Source organism: Eptesicus fuscus, chromosome 4 (genome assembly GCF_027574615.1).
Source record: "Eptesicus fuscus isolate TK198812 chromosome 4, DD_ASM_mEF_20220401, whole genome shotgun sequence".
In the NCBI taxonomy this organism is placed as follows: Eukaryota; Metazoa; Chordata; class Mammalia; order Chiroptera; family Vespertilionidae; genus Eptesicus; species Eptesicus fuscus.
Window position 1 is genome coordinate 10296271 of NC_072476.1, and position 20737 is coordinate 10317007.

Here is a 20737-nt window from a genome sequence, read left to right on the forward strand (position 1 = left end):
GGGAGGGCTCCCGGAAGCGGCCTCCTTTGGCCCGCCCCAGAAGGGGCGTTATCTCCGGAAAGCAGGGCGAAGACAGAATTGCTAGCGACTTCTACCAGTTCCCAGGGGGACACTGCCCTCCCGCCCCATACAGTTGCTCAACGAGAGGACAGGGCAGCCTCAGACTGTGGTTCCGTTTCCTTTATTTGGTTCACAAGCTCCAGGCTCGTCTGCTCGTCTCCTCCCTCCCCGGACCAGATCAGGAGTACTCGCACAGGTGGCCGCAGCCAGCAGGGCAGTGGGAGCTGCCCTCTAGCCACTTCATGATGTGCTGCAGGTGGCCCCCGTGACTGCAGCCCTGGCACCACACGAACAAACCCTTGACCACGTGGTGGCAGACTGCGCACATGCTGGCGCAGCGGTGGCACCTGTCGCAGACCCAGCCCCGGCTGCTCATGGGCCGCTTGCAGTGGCTGCAGTTGACATGCAGAGTGGTGGAGGCCTGGTTGAGGCAGCTGATAGCGCGGCTGGTGCTGAGCTTGACCACCTGGTTGGACACGTTCCAGAGGCAGAAGCGCTGCAGCAGGTCGATGTAGGACGCGTACCAGTGCTCCTAGTGGTGCGGGGAGGGCAGAGGGAGGCGAGAGACCAGGGTTGTGGGCCCGGGTTTCACGCCAGCATGCTGGGTACCAGCCCAGGCAGGTGTATAGGGAGGCCCTCCTTCCGGCCCGCTCACCAACCTGCGTCTGCTCATCTATGTCCTTCCGCACGCGTTCACCCAGCACGATGAGGACGGATACAGCCATCTGCACATCGCCCTGCTCAGCATAAAAGCGTAGCATGTCGCACACCAGGGCGCTGAAGAAGTCGGGTGGCAGGCGACTGTCGTAGAGTGCGTGTGAAACAGAGACCAGCGAGAAGGAGGAGTCCATGGGCGCCAGGGAGGCCACATCTGCCTCGCTGCCGCTCACATGCGGTGAGTCTGCCTTGTCCTGTAGGTTCTCAGGGCCCGGTGGTGTGTCCACAATCTCATGGCGCAGTGGGAAGGCCTCCTGGGGCAGCACGTACTCAGGCTCCTCAGCTGTGAGGCAGGGGCCGGGAAGGCAAGGTCTGAGCCTCTGGCCCTGACTCCCAGCTGTGCCCCTCCCAGCCCCCACTCACTGTGGGCGTGATCTGGATCCAGCAGGTATAACTCATCTTCCTCGCCCTCTACATCGCCCAGCAGGTAGTCAGCAGGCACATCACTACCCTCGGTCTCCTCGTTATCTGCCCATGAGGAAGGGAGGGATTTACACAGCTGGCTGGCTTTGGGATGCCCCAGCCCTACTCCCAACAATACCCTGTGTTGCCCTCTGGCCTACCCTCATTGGTGATGAGTGTAGCCGAAGAGTCAAGCAGCACCGTGTCGCTCCGTGTGTCACCTTTGCTGCGGTCCAGCCGGGTCTCACTGCCCAGTCCTTGGGCCATATCCTTCAGGTTGAAACTGGGGGCAGGGAGGGCTAATAGGTGGGTAGGCTCCAGCAGTCCCACCCTCTGAGAGAGCCGCCGCCAGGGATCTACCTGTTCATGAGTGGCAGGCCACAGGAACTGCCCTTGCCCACACTGTGATTGAGATTGGTAGTGGGCACCAGGCCAGGGCTACAGTAGATGATCCGTAGCATGGTCCAAGTCTGTGCCACCTAGGAGGGGGCACTGGTCACTCACGGGTCCTGCGTCCCTGGTGTCCCATGCAGGCCCTCCCTTTGCCTGGATGGAACTACAAACTCTCTGCATTCAGCTATCCAGGGACCCAGTGTCCTGACCCACCTCAGGTAGGGACACCAAGGCCCATGGGAAAGACAAAAAATCCCAGCCCCCATCCTGCAGGGAACAGAAGAAAGCAGATGTGGGAGGTGGCTGATGAGGAAATAAGGCTCATCTCCCACGGAGATGATGAGAGAGGCAGTGTGGACTTCTACAGGGCCAGGCACCTTAGGAAGTCTGAAGCAAGAATGAGCCAGAATAGGGGGCTTAAGCCCCATGATGCCCCAAAATTGTACCCCCAGGATGGCACTAGTATTTGCTCTGCTCTGGGGCCCTGAGCACCCTCAGTTACTGGGGCAGGTGAGGGTTGGTGAACTGAACTCAGGGCAGGGGCTGGGTGCAGCAGTTAAAGGAGTCCTCTGACCTTGCCCCAAGGTCATGGTCCCTCAGTCCCCCTCAGCCCCACCTACCTGGTTTCGGCCAAGCTCCCGAGCCACTTTTGAATTGTGGTCACAGAGCTCAGCCAGTGGCCGGCCAGCTAGGGCATAACGCTCAGCAGTGTCCACAAACCAGCTCATGCTGCCACTGCCAGGTTCCATCTCAAAGACGCTGAGGGCACTGGAGGCAAGACCTGCGAACGGCTCAGCAGGGTCCAGCTTGCGCTTGAAGAAAATGGGGTGGCGCCGATCACCAGCATAGGGCTTGCGCCCTGACTCAGCGGCCACTAGGCTCTCCTTAGCGGCAAAGGCCAGGTCGCCAAAGAGACCATAGCAGAGGCCCTCAGGATTGGCACGCTCTACAGGTTGGCTAGCGTCACGGAACAGGTGCTGGCACAGTGTGCTGTCCTTGGAGCCAGAGAGCAGGAAGGAGGGGTCATGCGGATGGCGCCAGGCGATGCCTGTTGTGACATCGCGGTGCTCCTCAAACATGGCTGCTGGTACAAAGGGCCTGCGCACATCCCACACGTAGATGTTGTGGTCCACCATCATGGAGCATGTAGCCAGGTGGTGGCGGCACTCGGGTCGCCACTTAACTCTGGCCACTGAGGCAATGGTTTGCACGCAGTGCACCTCCTTGGCACGTTGGGTAGTCATGTCCCAGACCTTCACCATCTTGTCACGCCCACCTGTGGCCAGCCAGCCCCTATGGAAGGCCCATGAAACCCTCAGTTTCTTCTCTTGGGGTGGGAGGGTTCCCCACTCTCTGACTTACAGGGCTTGAGGCAGTGAGAGAGAGAATCCTTCCATGAGTGCCACCCATCCCGTCCTACTGCCCTTGCCCCAGCCCGCCCTATACCTGTCCTCGGGGTGCCAGTCACAGCAGAAGACAGGCCCATTGTGGGCTGTGAACATCCTCTCACAACGGTCAGGCCGCCGAATGTCCCAGAGCTGCACATTGCCATTCTCAAAGGTGGAGGCGAAAGTGAAGTAGTCCCGGATGCTGAACTGGACGTCCCGCACACTCTCAGACTGGCCTATAGGTAGGATGTCAATGGAAGAGGGTGAGGGGGTGAAGCCCACAGGGGGTTCCAGAAGAGAGAGTGGCCAAGAGGGGAATCCTTGGAGTGGCTGTGGACCCTTTGAGTCCTGCCTAGAACAGACAAGAGGAGAGGCCTCACAGACACAACAGCCTGGGCTGGAGAGCAGGACACCAGGCATCAGGTGGTTTCTTTCGTTTTGTTGATCCTCACCTGAGGACATTTTTTCCATTGATTTCAGAACATACCCCAACTGGGGCTGGGGATGGGACCTGCAATGCAGGTGTGTGCCCTTGACCAGGAATTGAACCCAAGATCCTTCAGTGCACAGGCCGATGCTCTAACCACTGATCCACACCATCCAGGGTGGCATCGGGTGGTTTCTGATATAAACTCCTGGACCTTGCTTTTCCCTGGATTCTTCTCTGATGTCAGTCCTTGTACAAAGCTGTGGCCTAGCTTCAGGACTGGGTGGCAGAACACTGGGTGAACAGGAGCCTCACTGGACCACCTGTTTACACTCCCCAACGAGTTCTGAGGCCCAGAAGGAGGCATGGATGAGGGTGCCTCAGCCTCTGCCCAGTCCCTCCACCTTGAACTGAAGTTCCGGGTCAATTCCAGAGGACTGGAGGCTTTGAGGGTCCATGTCCTCCACCATAAACCACCACACCAAGAGCCTTTGAGCGCAGTGTCCAGCTTTTACCCCAGCACAGGTAGCTCAGGGTCTGTCTTAAGGGAACCCCACCCTCAACTCTGCCCTGTGCTTCACTTGGTTTCATTGAGATGGACAAGGGAGAACTGTCTCAAGACCACTGTCAGGGGGCTGGGCCTGCTAGGAAAAGAACCGTAGTGGGACCAGGCAGTGCACCCCACCTCTGCATCCCTGGGCTGAGGACTCTGAGGGTCCCAGTGGATTTCCTGCAATGAGGCAGCCTGGGGCTCTGAGGCAAGGGAAGAGGAGGCAGTGAAACAACCATCTCCTCAACCACTGAGGTTGGCTGTAGGTCTGCTCAGGTTCTGCCCTTCCATACAATACTCAGCTGTCTTTTCAGATGCATCAGAGCTGCAGCCACACTCCAGCTACTCCTCACACTTCAACTAGGCCTGCCTTGTCCCTTCCCTGCTGACCACCACCTACTCCTTCAGTCTGCTAAGCTGGCCCCTCCCCCAGGAAGCCCTCTGGGAGCATATATCTGAAGGCCTTTTTTTTTTTTTTTTAATCCTCACCTGAGGATGTTTTTATCTGTTATAGAAAGAGAGAAGGGGAGAGAGAAACACCAATCAATTGTCTCCTGTATGTGCCCCTATGGGGGATCAAACCCACAACCTAGGTCCATGCTCTGACTGGGAATCGAACCACTTTTTGGTGTACGGGACAACGCTTCGACCAACTGAGCCACCAGGCCAGGGGTCCATGCAGCACGTCTTAACCTGCCTGGATAGTCCAGCCACCTGCAAAGATGCACACCTGCCCAACCCACCTCCGAGGGCCTCACCTGAGAATGTGCTAACAGAGTCCTTCTTACGGAGGTCGAAGCACTTCATGAAGCCATCCTGGGAGCCACTGAGCAGTACATGGGCCTCTGAGGGGTGGAAGCAGACTTTATTCACCGTGCGCTTATGCTCTGTGAACAGCTGGTCCTGCTTGTTGCGGGATGGACGGCCCAGGTTCCATGTAACTACCACACCATTGGTGGCTGCTGTGGCCAGCAGGTTCTCATCCATCTGGTGCCAGACAACATCAGCACAGCTCAGGTTGAGCGAAGGCTTGCGACCCACACGCAGGTTCAGCTTCTCCACAAACTGCTCCTCCTCAATGGCATAGATCTTGAAGATGCTACGGCCTGCCACAACCACTTGGGCTGCATCACGACACACACTGATGGCATTGGCTGGAGCATCCAGGTGGCAATGCATAGTATGGCCTGTTAGTGCACTGCTACTCAGGGCTGTGGTCACACGGGACATCTTCTCCATGGCTGTACAGGTAGTGGAGACAGGAGGATAGTGAAGTTGGCTGGTCGGGTCACCATAAGGGAAGGAGATCTGTCAGTTCAAACCCTTCACCCTAGTTGGATCCCCCAAATCTGCTTAGACCTGAGCTAGTCAGTCTTGGTGAGCCAGTCCAGAGCAGTCCATCATTGGTCAGTCAGTCTGATTGACAAGTTCCACCACTGTGGCGGGGCGGTCAGAAGGTGCCACAGCTGCCCTGAAGCTGGTCAGTCCCATGTCTGACTTGTGGGAAAGATCCTACCTGGTCAGTCCCAGCCCAGACCACCTTTCCATCCCCTTAACAGTCAGATCTAGGCAGTCACTGGACCTTTAGTCAGTCAATCCCAACAGAAAAGTGAGGTCGTTACCACCATTCACACAGTCGGCTCCCGGGCTTCCGGGGGACGGAGCGGAGGGCTAGAGGGGGCCTTGGAAGGACAGAGGCGCGGGGCACCCAGAGGAACTTCAAGCTGAGATTTTTAAGGAGCCTGAAGGGTCTGGCGGGACGGGAGGCAGGAGACGCCGGCGGCTTGGAGGTTGCGGTGGCGTGGGGGAGCGAAGGCAGCGGGAGCAGGGCCAGAGGAACTGATGAAACCTCTTCCTCCGTGAGTACCCGAACCATTTATTAAAGGGGCCCGGCTGGGCCGGAAGTGACGTACAGGAAATAGTCCGTCTCTTTCCTGCCCCCTGTCGGAAACGAGCTCCCATACCACAAAAGTTCCGGGTGAGGAATAGGCGCTGGTGGAGGCGGAGGTTTGGTCCAGGACTGACGTAGAGGGGTTCCCCCGGTTTCGCCTCAGTGGTTGTCTTTTTCTCTTTTCTTTTCTTCTTTTCTTTTTAATTCAGGCCGAAACGGGTTTGGCTCAGTGGATAGAGCGTCGGCCTGTGGACTGAAGGGTCCCAGGTTGGATTCTGGTCAAGGGCATGTACCTTGGCTGCGGGCTAATTCAGTATTTGTTACAAGTGCTCATCTTTCCCTCTTGGTCCGTCAACAAGTCCATGCATCATCCCTAAACGAGTCCCGAATTCCTTCAGTGCTCTCCACCTCCTTCCTCATTTCCCCGGAACCCCAGGAGTAGGTTTTCTTAAAGGCTTCCCGGGTCGCTGTTCCCCATGATCTGAACTCCGTACAGCAGCTACGTACCATTCTTCGGACTAAGGCGCCCCATAGCTCCCCATCACGTGGTGAATAAATCCCAAACCCCTGACCTCTTTCTCTCCCGGCGTACCTCTATCCACAGCGACTTCCATTCTTTTTTTTTTAAATTTAAATATTTTTATTGATTTCAGAGAGGAAGGGAGAAGGAGAGATAGAAACATCAATGATGAGAGAGAATCATTGATTGGCTGCCTCCTGCACACCCCCTACTGGGGAATGAGCCTGCAACCCGGGCATATGCCCTTGACCGGAATCGAACCCGGGACCCTTCAGTCTGTAGGCTGACTCTCTATCCACTGAGCAAAACCGGCCAGGGCGCGACTTCCATTCTTTATTCCAGCCCACCAAGTTCCTGCCTCTCAGTCACCGGTGCTAGACTCTCCTCTCCAGAACGCGCCTTCTTCCCACCCTTGAGTGTTCAGCTTAAGGTCCCGTTCTTAGAGGCCTTCTCTGACCACCTTATCTAACACCAGGAAGCTACGGTTCCCAGTGAGGGCACATGCTCCGGTTGCACACATGCTTGGGTTTCGGGCTTGATTCCCCGTGTGGGGTGTGCAGAAGGTAGCCGAATCACTGTCACCTCCACTTACCACAACCTGTTTCTCTGTTTACTGATTATTGTCTGTTGCATGCGAATGTGACTCCATCAGGCAGGGATCACGTCTATCTTGGTCTCCACAAACTCCAGTGCCTGAGCGCCTGTTCACACAACCCTGTTAAGTGACCTTCTATGAGCCTCCCTTTCTCTCCTGGGTGGGAGTTCTGGTCTGTCCTTGCTGCATTGTGTGACCTTTTAGGACATCCTGCCCCTCTCTTTAAAAATATATATATTTTTATTGATTTCAGAGAGGAAGGGAGAGAGATACAGAAACATCAATGAGAGAGAATCATAGATGGGCTACCTTCTGCACACCCCACACGGGGAATCAAGCCCATAACACGAGCATGTGTGCAACCTGACCATGTGCCCTCGTGCCCTCACCAGGAACCGTGGCTTCCTGGTTCCTTGGTCAACACTCAACCACTGAGCCACGCCAGCCGGGCCTGCCCCTCTCTTAACCTCATTTACTTTGTGCATAAAACAAGGTTCATTTTTGCCCTTCTGAAACGATGGACTAGATCCTAGATATTTTGGAGGGAATATTAGGTGTAATGACTTTAGTGCCTGTCTCTTCCCCCTGAACCAAAGAGAGCTTAGGGACCTTCCTGTTGGTCAGTCCTGGGTTTTCTGTCCGGCACCATGGCATCCAGCCTCTATATTTGTTGAAAGAACCAACAAGTTTGATAAGTTGCGAAGTGCACAAGAATTCAGAGACGTAGGCCCCTCAGGCAGATATACCTTCCCCATCATAGCCTGATTACCTAAAAACAACTCAGACACATGTTTTTACAACCTTTTTAATATATATTTTTATAAACAGGTCACGTGATAAAATAGCACAAGAAACACTTACCAAATATAAGGTTATATCTTCCGCATATACAGGAGAATGAGGTCATTATGTACAATAAGAAAATGATTTTAGGGGTTGGTTGGTTTTGTTTTCCTCTCTCCCCTTAATCTTTCCTTCTACAGTCGTTGGAAATATCACAGCTTCAGTTGCATTAATACTTTGGACAAATGGACAGCTGCCACCTCCCACTAAGGAGCTGTGGGAGGGGCTGAAGAAACGGGCTCCTCACCACTTCAGCCCAGGAGCCTCCTGTGAGCACTCCAGGGGCAGAAAGATCTTTGGGCTGTTGAACTGTTTCTATGCTTCAATAGTATCTCTTGTTCTCTCTCTCTCTCTAGAACTGGTTACTCTCTTCCAACCAGATGGGGGGCAGGATGTCCCAAGATTAGGTGTGGGCACTGTAGCTCCTGGGGTTCAAGGTTGGGATGGAAAGGGGTCCCAGCCCCCTCCTCAGCAATTGCCATGATGTGCCAGCATCCCCTAGGACTTCCAAGTCTTGGGATCTGACAGATCATGGTCAGAGCCCAATAGGGCAAGCAAAAGTTTGGGCAGCTGGGGAGGGGTGGGGGGTGGCTAGAAATGAGCCCTCCCTCCTCTGGGTGCTAAGGGTGTGCTGGCCACTGGAAGCTGGCTGCTGCTGACCCTGAGCCTTGACTGGGGCCCACTTTTCCAGTTTCTAATGTATAGAGACCTGCCCAAGGTGAAGTGTGTCACTGAGAGGCCGGGGCCCAGCTAGCTACAGGGGCTGCAGTGAAGGGTCCACCCAGGACTGCTCCCAAGGCCTGTGGGCCCTGAGGCTTGCTCCAGCTTGGGGTCTCTCAAGGTAGCTGTACCACCTCTGGGTTGAGATGGACAGAGCTGGCTGGGCTAATGTTGATTGTGCCAAGGTCATTGTCACCCATTCTGCACCACTCCCAACCTAATTCAGCCCCAGTCTGGCCAGGGCCTAGGGACTTGTAGGCCTGGGGGTAGGGATGGGCGAGCAGGGGACTGTCTCACACAGTGCCAAAGAAGAGGGGAGGTCGCTTAGGTCAGGCTGGAATGAAGTGGGGGAAGGGCGGGTGGGACTTGGGCTCCGCGGAGGGCCATGGCTTTGTCGGCAGCCTGTTTCCCCTCGTACCCCCTGGAGGGCTCCAGGTGAGGTGCGGTGGAAGATGCAGGCAGCCCATGGGGCTCTCCCGGGCCCCTGTGTCCTGGGAGACCCAGCCCCCCTCAATTCCACTGGGCCCTTCCCCAGACGGGGAGGACAGCCCGGGGAGACAGAGGGGAGTGAGGTGGGGAAGGCGATAAGGACGGCTGTCTGAGAGCTTAAAACGCCTCCCAGGCCCACGCCCCGCCCCCACCCCCACCCCCAGTGGGCGTGCGATTTAAGGGAAGTGGCTGCGGAGGGTGGGCGTGCAGGGCGGGCACGAGGGGCATGCACAAATCCCCGAGTGTGCGTGCGTGCGTGGGGCGGGCACCACCCGTTACCCCCGTTCTCCCGGCCTGGGCGGGTCCAGGAGCGGAGCGGAGGGGCCGCGGGGCAGGGCTTCCCCTTGCTTCGCTGGACCTCCCGTGCTGGACAAGGAAGTGCGGGGAGAGGGGTCTGAGTAGCGCCCTCGGTCCCCGCCCAGAGCCAGGCGGGTTCCAGCGACGGGGGCGAGGAGACCCCAAGCTATTCGATGACGAGGCAGCGGGGCAGGTGCTGCGAGAAGTACTTGAAGAGTTCGGGGGTGGCCCCGGGGCAGTTAGTCAGCTCCAGTTCCTCCAGCTCCTGCAGCTGCACTAGGCCCGACAGCCCGGTGGTGGTCAGCAGTGGGCATCCTGCGGGGGACCGGGCGGTGGCTAAGTGGGCGGGGCCGGGGAAGGGGCGGGGCCAGCCTGAGCTGGGCGGGGCTAGAGCCTGCCCGGTATCTCCCTCTTATGACCTGGACCTAAATCCGCACAAGGGACCCCGCAGGTTTGGTGGAGGCGGACAAAGTGTGTGTGTGTGTGATCACTGTCCAGGAGGGAGGCCGGGGTGTGTGTGTGTGTGTGTGTGTGATCACTGTCCAGGAGGGCGGCCGGGGTGTGTGTGTGTGTGTGTGATCACTGTCCAGGAGGGCGGCCGGGGGTAGTCTCACCTGCCAGAGACAGGAGACGCAAACTCCTCATGGCCAGGAGGTGCTTCAGCCCGAAGTCCTGCACCTGGGCGGGAGGGCGGAGCGAGTTAACTATTTCCGCTCGCGCCCTGTAGGAGCCCCACTCCTGGGGTCAGGCCGCTGGCCTGGAGCTGCTGGAGGGGCAGGGAGCGGGGTTCAAAACGGGGGTTTCTCCGCTCCCCACGGAGCCAGGAGGCAGCTGGGGAATGTCGTTGAGGGCCCTGGGGACTCCGCACATTCCGCTTACGTCGGCCGCTGGGTGTGGAGGGATCCCAGACTTCCTTACAGGATCTGAGTGGGCCGGGAGCAGATCAGAGGACTGTCTGGACGGGGGCATTCCCCGCGCCCCCCACCTCCCCTGCCTACTTCCCAATATCCAGAGGCGTAGAGGGCCGGTACCTGGCAGCACCATCGCAGGTAGAGGCTGCGGAGGGACGACATGGTAGATAAATAGCTGAGGCCAGTGTCCGTGATGCGTACACACCTGTGGTTGCAACAGAGCGGGGCTGTCCACCTTCAGAACACTCCTCTTCCCTCAGCTCCAATCCCTTACTCCTTTTCCTGGGGTCCCCTGGTGTGAACTCACCCCTGCCCCACTCACAATAGCCTTCCTTTCCATAGCCCCCATCTCACCCACACCAGGCCCGAGTTTTGAAGACCCAACCCCTCATCCCCGCTCCCAACCCAGCTGCAGTCCCACCCTATTTACAGACCGATCCCGCCCTCCATGGCCTGGGGGTGGGGGAGGATGCACACACCTGTCCAGCACCAGCTCCTCCAGCCGGTGCAGGTCGCAGGCCACATACTCCAGCGCCATGTCAGTGATGCGTGGGCACCAGGAGAGGTCGAGGCTGCGCAGCTTGCGCAGGTTCTCGGCCACGAGCTCTACACCGTCATCCGTGACCTTCGAACAGCCGGAGAGGCTGAGCGCCGTGAGGTTGGGCAGGCTGTGCACCACATTGACCACCCCGTGGTTGGTGATCTCCCAGCAGGAGAGCAGGCGCAGAGTGTGGGTGCTGTGGCCCTGGCGCGCTGTGAAGTAGGCCAGCGCCGTGTCCGTCACGTGGTAGGCCTGCAAGCTCAGCTCGGCCAGGTTGGGCAGCAGCTGCGAGATGGCTGCGATGGCGTCGTCCGCCACGTTGATGCAGTCACTCACGCTCAGCGAGGTGATGCGGGCACTCAGGCTGGACCACAGCCCCGCCTCGGTGAAGTCGTTGCAGCCGGACAGCTCAAGGCGCACCACGCCCTGCATCTGCTCCAGCATCACCTGTGGGTGGGTCAGGAGGTATGACCTTCAAACTCACCTAGGTTCCCTGGGTGCGCCCCTCCCCCCGGGGCATGGTGAGGAGAACAGGAGATAGGGAAGAAGGAACCCTGTCCTTCGTGTAAACATGCATGGAGCTGTACTCTTGGACAAGTGCACTTTATCACGTTTCTGTCACACCTCACCCACACTAAAAGAGGAGGCAGGGTACAGGGAACTGGGAGCCCATGGCCTGGCTAGAGCATGTGCCCAGAGCAGTTGATGTTAATGATTTGATGATTCGAGTCCAGATCCCAAGGAAGGCGCCACCTGCACCTCTGCCCTTTGCCCCGCTCCCCCCATTACCTCTAGAATCCTCCCCACTGGCATGCAGGGCCGGTGTTCAGAAGGACCTTCCACTTAATGAACTGCTTTTCTGTCACTGTCTTGAAATTCTAAATCATCTATGAACAAGGCACTTGCATTTCCATTTTGGACTGGGTTGCTCAAATTATGTAACTCGTCCTGCTTTCACCTATCCCAGAGCCATGCTCCCCCTCAGGGCATGGGCTCAGCCCTCAGCTACCTTGCTCCTGTGTGCCTGCGCTTCCTCTGGGTCCACTCCCCACCTCTCCTCCCCCTCACACCTGCTCCATTGCTGCTGCCCAGCCCTGCCCCCTCCCTGTCCCTTCTGAGCCAGCAGCAGGACACACCTCCAAGCCTGCGTCAGTGATGGTGGAGCGCTTGAGGCTCATGGCCTTGACGCCCTTCTTGGACAGGGCGTAGTTATCGATGAACTCACAGATATCCAGGTCGGAGACTCCCACTAGGCAGAAGCCTTCAAAGCCGCGTGCCGCGAAGCCCTGCAGGTTCACGAACTCCTTTTCACCACCAGGCAGCATGTTGTAGAGCTCCTTGGCGTGCAGCACAGGTGTGAGGCCCGCCCAGAACTTGGGCTGGTAGAGCACGCGTCGCCAGGTCTTGCACACCTGGGCCAGCACACACTTCTCGCAGGCCGAGAAGTACCAGAAGAGGCCATTGAGGATCTTCTCATCTGTGGCCAGTGGCGGCCGCTCCACGGGGGGCCCAGGTGCAGGGGCTGAGGCTGGTCCACCAAGGGGGATCCCTGCTGGGGGGCACAGGCCCCCAGCCAGGGCAGCCCGGGGCAGCGGGGCAGCCAGGCTGGGTGGTGGGAGAGTGGGTGGGGGCAGTGGTTGGCAGGGGCGGTTCCTGGCAGCGGGTGTACCCTTGGTGATACTGGCTGCACCCAGACCGTTGGGCTGGCCTGGCAACTTCACCAGGCCATTTCGAGGCAAGCACGGGGGCTTGGGGTCGCCGTCGACGCCGGGGCTGGACATCTTCCTCCGTCACTCTGCAGACAGGGCCCGGAGTGAGGAGTGAATGTCATGCTCTCTCTGGGAGGGCAGAACGAGCCGGGCCCCTTCCTGTCCCCGGGGGGCCCCTCCCAGGACACTCCTAGAACCACCCGACAAAGAGGATCTAAGTGCAAGCCTCCCTCCCAGACAGAGCAGCAACAGGACAGGGCCAGTCTCTGAGCGCCTAGTGTGTGCACTGAGCTCAACCTGCACCCACTCACAGAGCTTTCCACATCCAGGCACAACGGCTCTCATTTTACAGAGGAGAGAACAGAGGTGGAGAGAGACAAGTCGCTCACCCGTTACTGTTCTCTTCACCTTTGCTGCTCTGAGGCCCACCCTCAGTGCCTGCCAGGCCTACCTCCACTGCACAGGGGCTGCATAACTAAGGGAGAGGATTTAGGGCAGCCTCTGGCCTCTCCACCGTGGGCGCTGGCATGGCTCTTGGGAGTAGTTCCAGTACTCTGCGATTCACACACCAGCCCCTGAGAATCTCAGTGGCCACAGGAGGTTCTGTAGCTCAGAATCTACCCGAAGAAAGGGCAGGTGTCTTCCCAGAGATTGCTGTGATGCCAGCACAGTGAGCCCTGTCCATACTATCTCTTTTTTGTTGTTGTTAATCCTCACCCGAGGGTATTTTTCCATTGATCTTTTAGAGAGAGAGAGGGAAAGAGAGGGAAAGACAGAGAGAAACATCGATATGAGAGAAACACATCAATTGGTTGCCTCCTGCACGCACCCGGGGACAAGCCTGCAACCAAGGTATGTGTCCTTGACCAGAATCAAACCTGGGACCCTTCGGTCCACAGGCCAACACTCTATCCACTGACCCAAACTGGTCAGGGCACATACTATCTCTTTAATCCTCCACCTAGTTCATTGAGGATGATGCTTGGTGACTGACCATTGACCAGACGAGGAAGCCAAGCTGAGGCAGTGTGAATTGCTTGCACAAGGTCACAGTGGTGGAGCAGAGCTGGTTATGGAAGGCTATGTGAAGGGGGCTCTCCCCAGAGTGGGGCTGAAACCACCCTGGCTCCCCTTCTTAGGCCTCCAAGTCTGTGAATGGGTGTCAGAGGGCACAGGCCACGGATGGCCCTTGAGAGATGGGGCAGTGGGACTCTCACAGTGGACATCCAGTGAGGAGGCTGTGCACTGTGTTCATCCAAATGGTCACACACACTGGACTCAAAACAGGCCCCACCGTGGCTGTGTGGCCTGGGCAAGGCCTTCTCTTCTCCAAGCCTCACTTTCCTCACTCAGAAGCCAGAGAGGTGACAATACCTCCTCCATTGGACAGCATGTGCAAAGGGCTATGCATAGTGCATGGCTTACAATGCGCACTTAGAAAACGACACGGGAATTGCTTCTGAACCCCACGGCCTGCTCGAGTGGAAGGGGACAGGAGCCATTAGGAACGAGGGAGATAAGTGGGCAGTCCTACCCTGCTCTTTCCAGCGCCACACCCTCTATTGCTTCCACGCCCTGGACAGGACAACCCTGGCTAGCATTCCATGTCTGGAGAGGGTGCACAGACCTGGGACACATGGCCCTCATAACTGCCAACCCAGCTTTGGGCCCCAAAGCCTTCCTGACCTGGCAGCCATGAGCCCCTAGGCTAGAGTCCACCCTGGCCCCCCCCTCCCCAGAAGAGGCTCCCACACCTTGGCTAGCCCCTCACTGGCTCATGACCAGGTAGCTCATGACTTCACACAGGTTGATACATGACATCTATAATTTATGCCAATTACCCACTGGAATAATCATGGGTTTCAGCCTTAGAGAAGCTTGGGGGGAGGGGGCTTAGATTAGGATCCAAGGAGTTAGTTTGCCCACAGTGGCGGCGGTGGTGTGACATGAGGGCTGCCCTTAATGCCAGTACAGGAGGAGGGGGCCATCGTGGCCAGCAGTGTTTCATGGAGTTACAGGATGAAGGCCACAACTGGCCCCCACTCCTGGGTCCAGGGGAGAGGATATCCCGGTAACTCCCACCTTTGGGCTGCTGGGTGCAGAGAAGCAGCCCCAGCCTGAATACCTTCTGTGTTCCCGGAGCAGGGCTCCATTATTTCATCCCTCAGGGCGCGCCGCCCACCCGGCCTTGGCCGCTTCCCACAGTCGAGGCGGGGCCGGCTGGGCCCTCGGCGTGCAGCACCATGGACAGCGCCCCAAGCAGCCGCTGTGCGCGTGCTCGAAGGCGAGGCCCGGCCGCCTCCACCGCGGACAGCGGCTGGTGGTGTGGTGGTGTGTGGGAGATGGATCCGGCAAACCCAGCTTAGCAGGGAGGGGCCCTGGAGGCGGAGGGGGTGCAGGGGAGAGGAAAGAAGCCGCCCGGTTCGTCTAAGATCCCAAGGAGGCAGCGGAGGCGGCACTAGGGGAGAAATAACTCAAGAGCAGATTTAGACTGAAAATGCTTCCAGCCATGGGTGTGCACGTGGAGTGCCTGAGTTGGGGGATGCACGTGGATGCCCCCCGCAACTGTGAGGCTCCCTTCCTGTCCCCCACTGGAGCTCACATTTGCACACGTCCGTAGTCCTATCTCCACCCTCGGGGCCTCAGGGCCAAGCTGGGGAAACAAACTTGCCTCTGGGAGAGAGCCCTCAGAAGGAGTGGCCAGGCCCAGGTTGACACTCAGCAGCCTGGGGAGGGGGGAGGGAGGTGTCTGAGGCCTGGCTGCCCCTCATCCCACCCCACCCCCGACCCCCAACCCTGGCCAGAGGGTACTGCCTTGCCTGTCAGTCAGCCCTCCCAACCCCTACCCCCATGCCCTGGATCAGAACTGCCTCCCTAACAGAGGCAGCCCTGCTGCTCCTCAACTTTGTCCATGGTCCTGCTGTGTTCCAGCTGTTCCTCACACTCCAGCGTCACTGACCCAGCCTGAGAACCGCCCTCCACCCCCTCCTGTAGCTCAAAATTGGAAACAGCCACACTTTGGCCCAGGGGTCAGGGCTTTGGGGAAAGGTGAGCTCAGGGTCAGAGATTGGTCTTCCTGCCAGTTAGGTCCACGCAGGGCTAGGACGAGGAGGGCCCCTTTGCCTGGCCCAAGCCCCATCCACCTAGCCAGATGGGTTGCAGTGCCCCTACCTTCCCGGTACCTGTGGCTGCACCCAGTGTGGCTTGAAGGTCCTGCTTGGAGTTTCCTGCCAGGAGGGGGTAGGGACAGCTGCCAGTCTCCCGGGGGCTGCCTCCCCATTTAGGGATAAATACCAGGAGCTAATGCTGGGAAAAGAGGCTTTTCAAAAAGATGGCCACACTTGCAGTATTACTAGCCTCAGCACAGGTGGGTTGTTCCTCAGTGTGGAGTAGAATTACAGGGGAGGTCCCCAGAGCTTGAGGCTCCTGGGGTCACCCCAGGGGAAGGAGGAAGATGGTGGCCATTACTGTAGTTGTCTTGTCCCCCTCAGCCTCAACCAGAGCTGGATCAGGGTGCCACTTGGGAGAGCCTCTGTGTTTCCCCAGCAGACTTACAGTGAAGCATGGTAGCCAGAGTGGACTTAGGAACATAGTGAGGTCCCGGGGACTCCTGGGAGTCCTCCAGAACTTTGTGACTTCCAGGCTGACAGTCTGCAGATAGCCATGCTGGGATTCATAAGGAGCTGCCTCTTTTGCAGATCATCGCTAGGCTCTGAGACCCAGGTCAACACTAGGCCCGAAGACCCCAGCCCTGAGGAAGCATCTCCAGGGTCTCAGTCATCAGCTGGGCTATCATCACTGTCTACCGACTGGCCTCTCCCCTTGGCTGGGGGCTCCTTGAGGAAAGATGGCACCAGGGCTTAGGGGCCTCTCAGTGCTTGCTTGCTGAATGAATGAATGAACGAGGACTGGCAATCAGTTAGCAGGGTCATGCAGAAAGGGGTGTGGCTACCTAAAGCCCATGAGGCTTGATGGAGGACAGGTTAGATTAAGAGGAGGGCAGTCAGAGGGGGAGCCGCAACTCAATTCATTAATCCCGGTTATGACAGAGGCCAGTGTCCACAGAGGAGGGAGGCCACTGGTTGGGTTGGTACCAGAGTTTCTGAGAAGGCCCCCAAGACCCTGGGGCTTGAGGTGGGCCTTGCAGTTATTCAGACCCTTGGGAAGAGGATGACTCATGGCTCCTTTTTGGCTGAGACTCCCCTTGGGAACTGCAGGGTTGAGGAAGCTGGCTGCCTCTCCCCCATAATCTGGCCAGACCCAACGAGAAGGGGACAGGCACCATCAGGAGGGAGGGAGGCTAGCGGTCCTGCTCTTCCCAGCACCACACCCCTCACTGCTGCTCCGAGTCCTTCACACACTGCCTAGCCACCTGACTTCGTGGGGAAAGCAGGGCTCGGAGAGTAAACTTTCAGAAGTTGTACAAATCTGGGATTTGACGCCAAGATCCCCATCTGTCTGACTCCCTAAACCCAGGCCAGGCACAACCCAGAGGACAACCCAGGGCCCCCAGCCAGCCTGTCACTGGCCAGGCACACCTCCTGTGGCCTCTTTTCTCTACCCTGTTCTGCTTACATACCTGTGCCCTCCCAATCAGAACCCTGGGCTGGTGGTCTCTCCCACCATTGTCCCTGTCACACCCTAATCTCCTTCCAGAGGCTGCAAGCTGCATGTCCACCACTGGGACACTGTTCTTTTGGATTGTTCATTCCCGGGAAACTCTCCGCCCCTCACGACCCCCGCCTTGAAGGACTCTTCCTCCATCTCTGACACCCGCATCTGACAGAGCCTGCCCTGAATACCGGAGGGCCTGGCCCCAGTAACACCTGGTTCCCCCTGCCTGCTGAGAGCCACGGAGCTGGGCAGGGCATGGGTAGCCAGAAAAACTCACATAGACCGATCTGTGGTGGTAACCCCAGGGGCTGGGTGACAACCAGGGCAGTTTGGGATTGGGGGTGTGGTGCAGGCTGACACATTCCATGACAAACCCCGTGACTCAGGCACATTCACATCCCTGTCACTTTGCACATGTCCCAGCCGCAGCGCTCCCCTCCCGCCCCCAGCTTAGAGATGCTTCTGGGGTGCAGGCTGCCCCTCCCATGCACCAGGGGCTCTGAGAAGGGAGCACGTGGCCTCAAGAGGGATTGGAGTTCATGCTCCAACCGTCTTCTGGCCAAGCTCAGGGCAGCTCAGCCATGTGAGACTGGGTGGCTTGGGGAGTGGATGTGGGCTTTCAGGCCTCATCTAAGCCCCTGTACTCAGAAGCACCTGAGCACCCAGGGGGGGTGTTTAGTGCCTGCTCCTTTGGGCGGCTGCCTCAATCCCTCCCCCTCTTTCCCGCCAAGTAGGGGAAGGTGGCCCAAGCCCACCCTCTGTGGCTGTTCTGGTTGAAGTTCCTCCAGTCCACGTGTAGAAAGGATTCTGAGCCTCCCACTGACCCCACAAACCTTCCTTCACTGCCACCTGCACTCCTCCCATGCCAGCCTCTGAGTCCCATGTCACAAAATGGGGCTGCGGGAGCAGAGGAGGCCAGCCCAGGAGCTCCTTCCCCTGCCTCCGGGGGAGATGTCTCCCTGGCTTTCAGCAGTGCAGGCCTTCCTGCCTGGGCCCAGCTGTCTGGAGGGCACCAGGTCCCCCAACCTCAGGTTCTCCTGTTTTCTTCTCATCAGTGGGAGACAGGACTCGCTCAAGTGCCCAGGAAGTGGGTGTGAGCTGGAGGGTGGCAAATGTCTCATGACCCTCCCCAGCACTAGAGGTGCTCATAGGCCTGGCCCAAGGTGAGGGGTGGCTGAAGTGGGGAGCCAGAGAGTGGAGGCGGCAAGCACTGGGGGAGCTAGTCCTGGGGTCCCGAACAGCCCACCCTGCACCGCCCATGTTTATGACTGGGACATGCCTTTTGCTCCTCTCCAGACAGCTCTAGTCCAGCCCTGTGGCCACTTCCTGCTGAACCCAGGGGTCTCCATCAGGCTTCTGACCTGGCCTGTGGGACCCCAGACTTCTCAGGCCTTCTGCACCCAGGCTGCTGTCCAGCAGCCTTCAAGGGAGTCTGGTGGAAGAAGGGGCCCAGGGCCTGCCTGGCACCAGGGAGGCCTGAACTGACTCTGGTCACTGGGCCCTAGGAGGTGGCGGTGTGGGGAGGGGCATGCTGGAGGGGGCAGGTGAGGTGGCATCCACCATCTGCTCTCTCCACGGAGGGGAGGCTGCCTGTGCAGAGGAAGGGAGGGGCTGGAGGAGTGGCCACTGGGCCTTTGGCTCCTTGAGGTTCCAATAGCCAGGACTTCTCTCCTTCTGGGGTGATTGGTGCTCCATTCTCCCCACCTGCTCAAACTCCAGGAGGACAGGCCCCCCTCCCCAGCAAGTCTCAGGGTACTCATTTCCCCTTCTGAGGCCCTCCAGCTTTGGCTAAGGCCTGACCCCTCCTCCAGAACCAGGCATGTGCTCAGTCCCCTCCTGTCCCCTCCTCTCACTGTGCCAGCTCCATACAGGCCCAGGGCCAGAAGGTGTCCAGAGGCAGATAGGCCCTCAGGCTAGGCATCCACCTGGAGTGTACCGTATCTAACACCTCTCTCAGCCCAAGGGGCTGGTGGTGCTGAGGCCGGGAACACAGAGCTCAGCCGTGGTCCAGGACCTCACCCAATCAGGCGAGCTGGGGGCCTGCAATTCCGCTTCCAGGGGACACTGTCAGGTAGCACCGACCCACAGTCTTGGTCCAGTTGCCATGGGGAGTGGGCCTCAACCAGGCCATCCATTGGGGTAAGGGGCTGTGGGAAGGTCTGACAGGGCCCGACGCCCAGCAGCCAAGGCCGGGGAAGGGGATGTGGTTACATAAGCCTTCAGGGGTGACAGAAGCACTGTCTCAAGCCCCCTCCCCACCCTCGCATTGTGGTCGCCTCCGCTGCGTAGCCTGCCCCCCACCCCACCCCGCAGCCAGTCCGGGAGCACACACCTTACCTCGGCCCGGGCTCCTGGCTCATGCCACGCTGTTCGCCGGGCTTCCTCCCGTCATTGGGAGCCCGGCATGAGAGCCGGCGAAGCGGGAAGGCGGCGGAGGTGCTGGCCTGGCCGGCAGGGCCCGGCCGCACCCCGCGCCCGGTGCCCCGGCCTGGCTGGCCACTTCGGCCTCACCCCAGAAGAGCTCCCCGGTGGGAGAGGATCGGCTGCCCCAAGCCTCCCACCGGGGAGGCTGAGGCTGTGCCCAGATAAATAAGGCCGCTTTGCAGGGAGCCAGGCGGGCGCCTTCTCCCTCCCCTCGCCCTCCTCCCCGCGCTCCTCCTCCCCCCTCCTCCCTACGCTCCTCCGCGGTCGCCGGCGGCGCCGCGCGCGCGACCCCCCTGCCCCCGCCCGGCCCTACGCGCCGCGCCTTCGCGCGCTCCCGGTTCCGGGAGCCAATCCGGGTTGGGGAGCCCGGCGGGAGGGCCGAGGATGCCGAGCCCTGCCCCGCCCCGCCGCGCACACAGCGCGCTCCCGCCGCGGCGCCCACGGGCACGCGCCAGTTCCGGCGGCACCCCGCCCCCACCTTCGCCGCGGGCGCCCTCACAATAACAAACACGGGCGCGCGGCTGCGCGGGGACAGAAGGGAAGGGCAAGAGGAGGGCAAGAGAGGGAAGGAGGGGAAGGGAGGCCAGGGCTCGAGGCTGGAGAGCGGCTCTGGAGCTAGCCATGCCTGCGCGGAGCGGTGGGGACCCCAAATCCTGCGGTGCAAAGACGACTCGAGCCCTTAGGTGCTAGCGGTTAGCCCAGGGGTGCGCGGTTGGTCCTATGGGGTTCCGGGCCGGCCCCGTGCGTCCTAACCCTTGGCTGCCACCTGCGGGGGCTAGGATGGTCCAACCCTTCCCCTTCCCTACCTTGACCCCCCACCTCCTGCGGAGCGGTCAGCCAGTCCCCCTTTAAGGCATTGACGTCTCCTGCGCACCTGCTGAGTGTCAGGTCCAGGAGCCCCCCCTCAGTGGGAGACACCCCCCCCCCCCTTCAGAGCTGAAGAACAACAGATCGTTTCAAAGAGGGACTATTTTGAGTGCAATGCACGTTGAACAGGGCCACGTGATGGTGACCCCTCCAGGGTGGGGGTGGTAGGGCTCCTGAAGACATGACGTTGGAGCTGAGACCCCAAGAGTGAGATGGTGAAGTGGTCCCGGGTGCAAAGGTCCTAAGGCCTACGAAGCCTGGCAAGTTCCCTTTGGAGTAGACTGGAGGCTCTGGTGGCGGCTGCTTTTTAGGGACCAGGCTGGGAGAGATGGTGGAGGAGATGGAATGTGGCAGGTAGGTGTGGAGGGCTGTCTGTGCC

The 20737-nt window shown here is 59.2% G+C and overlaps 2 protein-coding genes across 4 annotated transcripts; both read right to left on the reverse strand.

Moving 5' to 3' along the window:
• Positions 1 to 175: 175 nt before the first annotated feature.
• Positions 176 to 5793, reverse strand: WDR24 (WD repeat domain 24). 2 transcript variants are annotated; one of them, XM_028134134.2, is made up of 9 exons: positions 5560 to 5793; positions 4696 to 5178; positions 3019 to 3196; positions 2193 to 2865; positions 1540 to 1658; positions 1341 to 1462; positions 1141 to 1245; positions 720 to 1060; positions 176 to 592 (listed from the first exon to the last, which is right to left on the reverse strand). In XM_028134134.2, the coding sequence occupies exons 2-9, from the start codon at positions 5174 to 5176 to the stop codon at positions 239 to 241; spliced, it is 2373 nt and encodes a 790-aa protein (XP_027989935.1). In that variant the 5' UTR covers positions 5177 to 5178; positions 5560 to 5793; the 3' UTR covers positions 176 to 238. The 2 variants fall into 2 exon arrangements, with proteins under 2 accessions (XP_027989935.1, XP_008155869.1); XM_008157647.3 differs by lacking the exon at positions 5560 to 5793 and having other exon boundaries at positions 4696 to 5205.
• Positions 5794 to 7751: 1958 nt separating this feature from the next.
• Positions 7752 to 19661, reverse strand: FBXL16 (F-box and leucine rich repeat protein 16). Of its 2 annotated transcripts, XM_008157645.3 has the most exons (6): positions 19405 to 19661; positions 11881 to 12539; positions 10683 to 11191; positions 10324 to 10408; positions 9907 to 9970; positions 7752 to 9607 (listed from the first exon to the last, which is right to left on the reverse strand). In XM_008157645.3, exons 2-6 carry the CDS (start codon positions 12523 to 12525, stop codon positions 9459 to 9461), a joined length of 1452 nt encoding a protein of 483 aa, XP_008155867.2. In that variant the 5' UTR covers positions 12526 to 12539; positions 19405 to 19661; the 3' UTR covers positions 7752 to 9458. The 2 variants fall into 2 exon arrangements, with proteins under 2 accessions (XP_008155867.2, XP_054570547.1); XM_054714572.1 differs by lacking the exon at positions 9907 to 9970 and having other exon boundaries at positions 9554 to 9607.
• Between the last annotated feature and the right edge of the window lie 1076 nt (positions 19662 to 20737).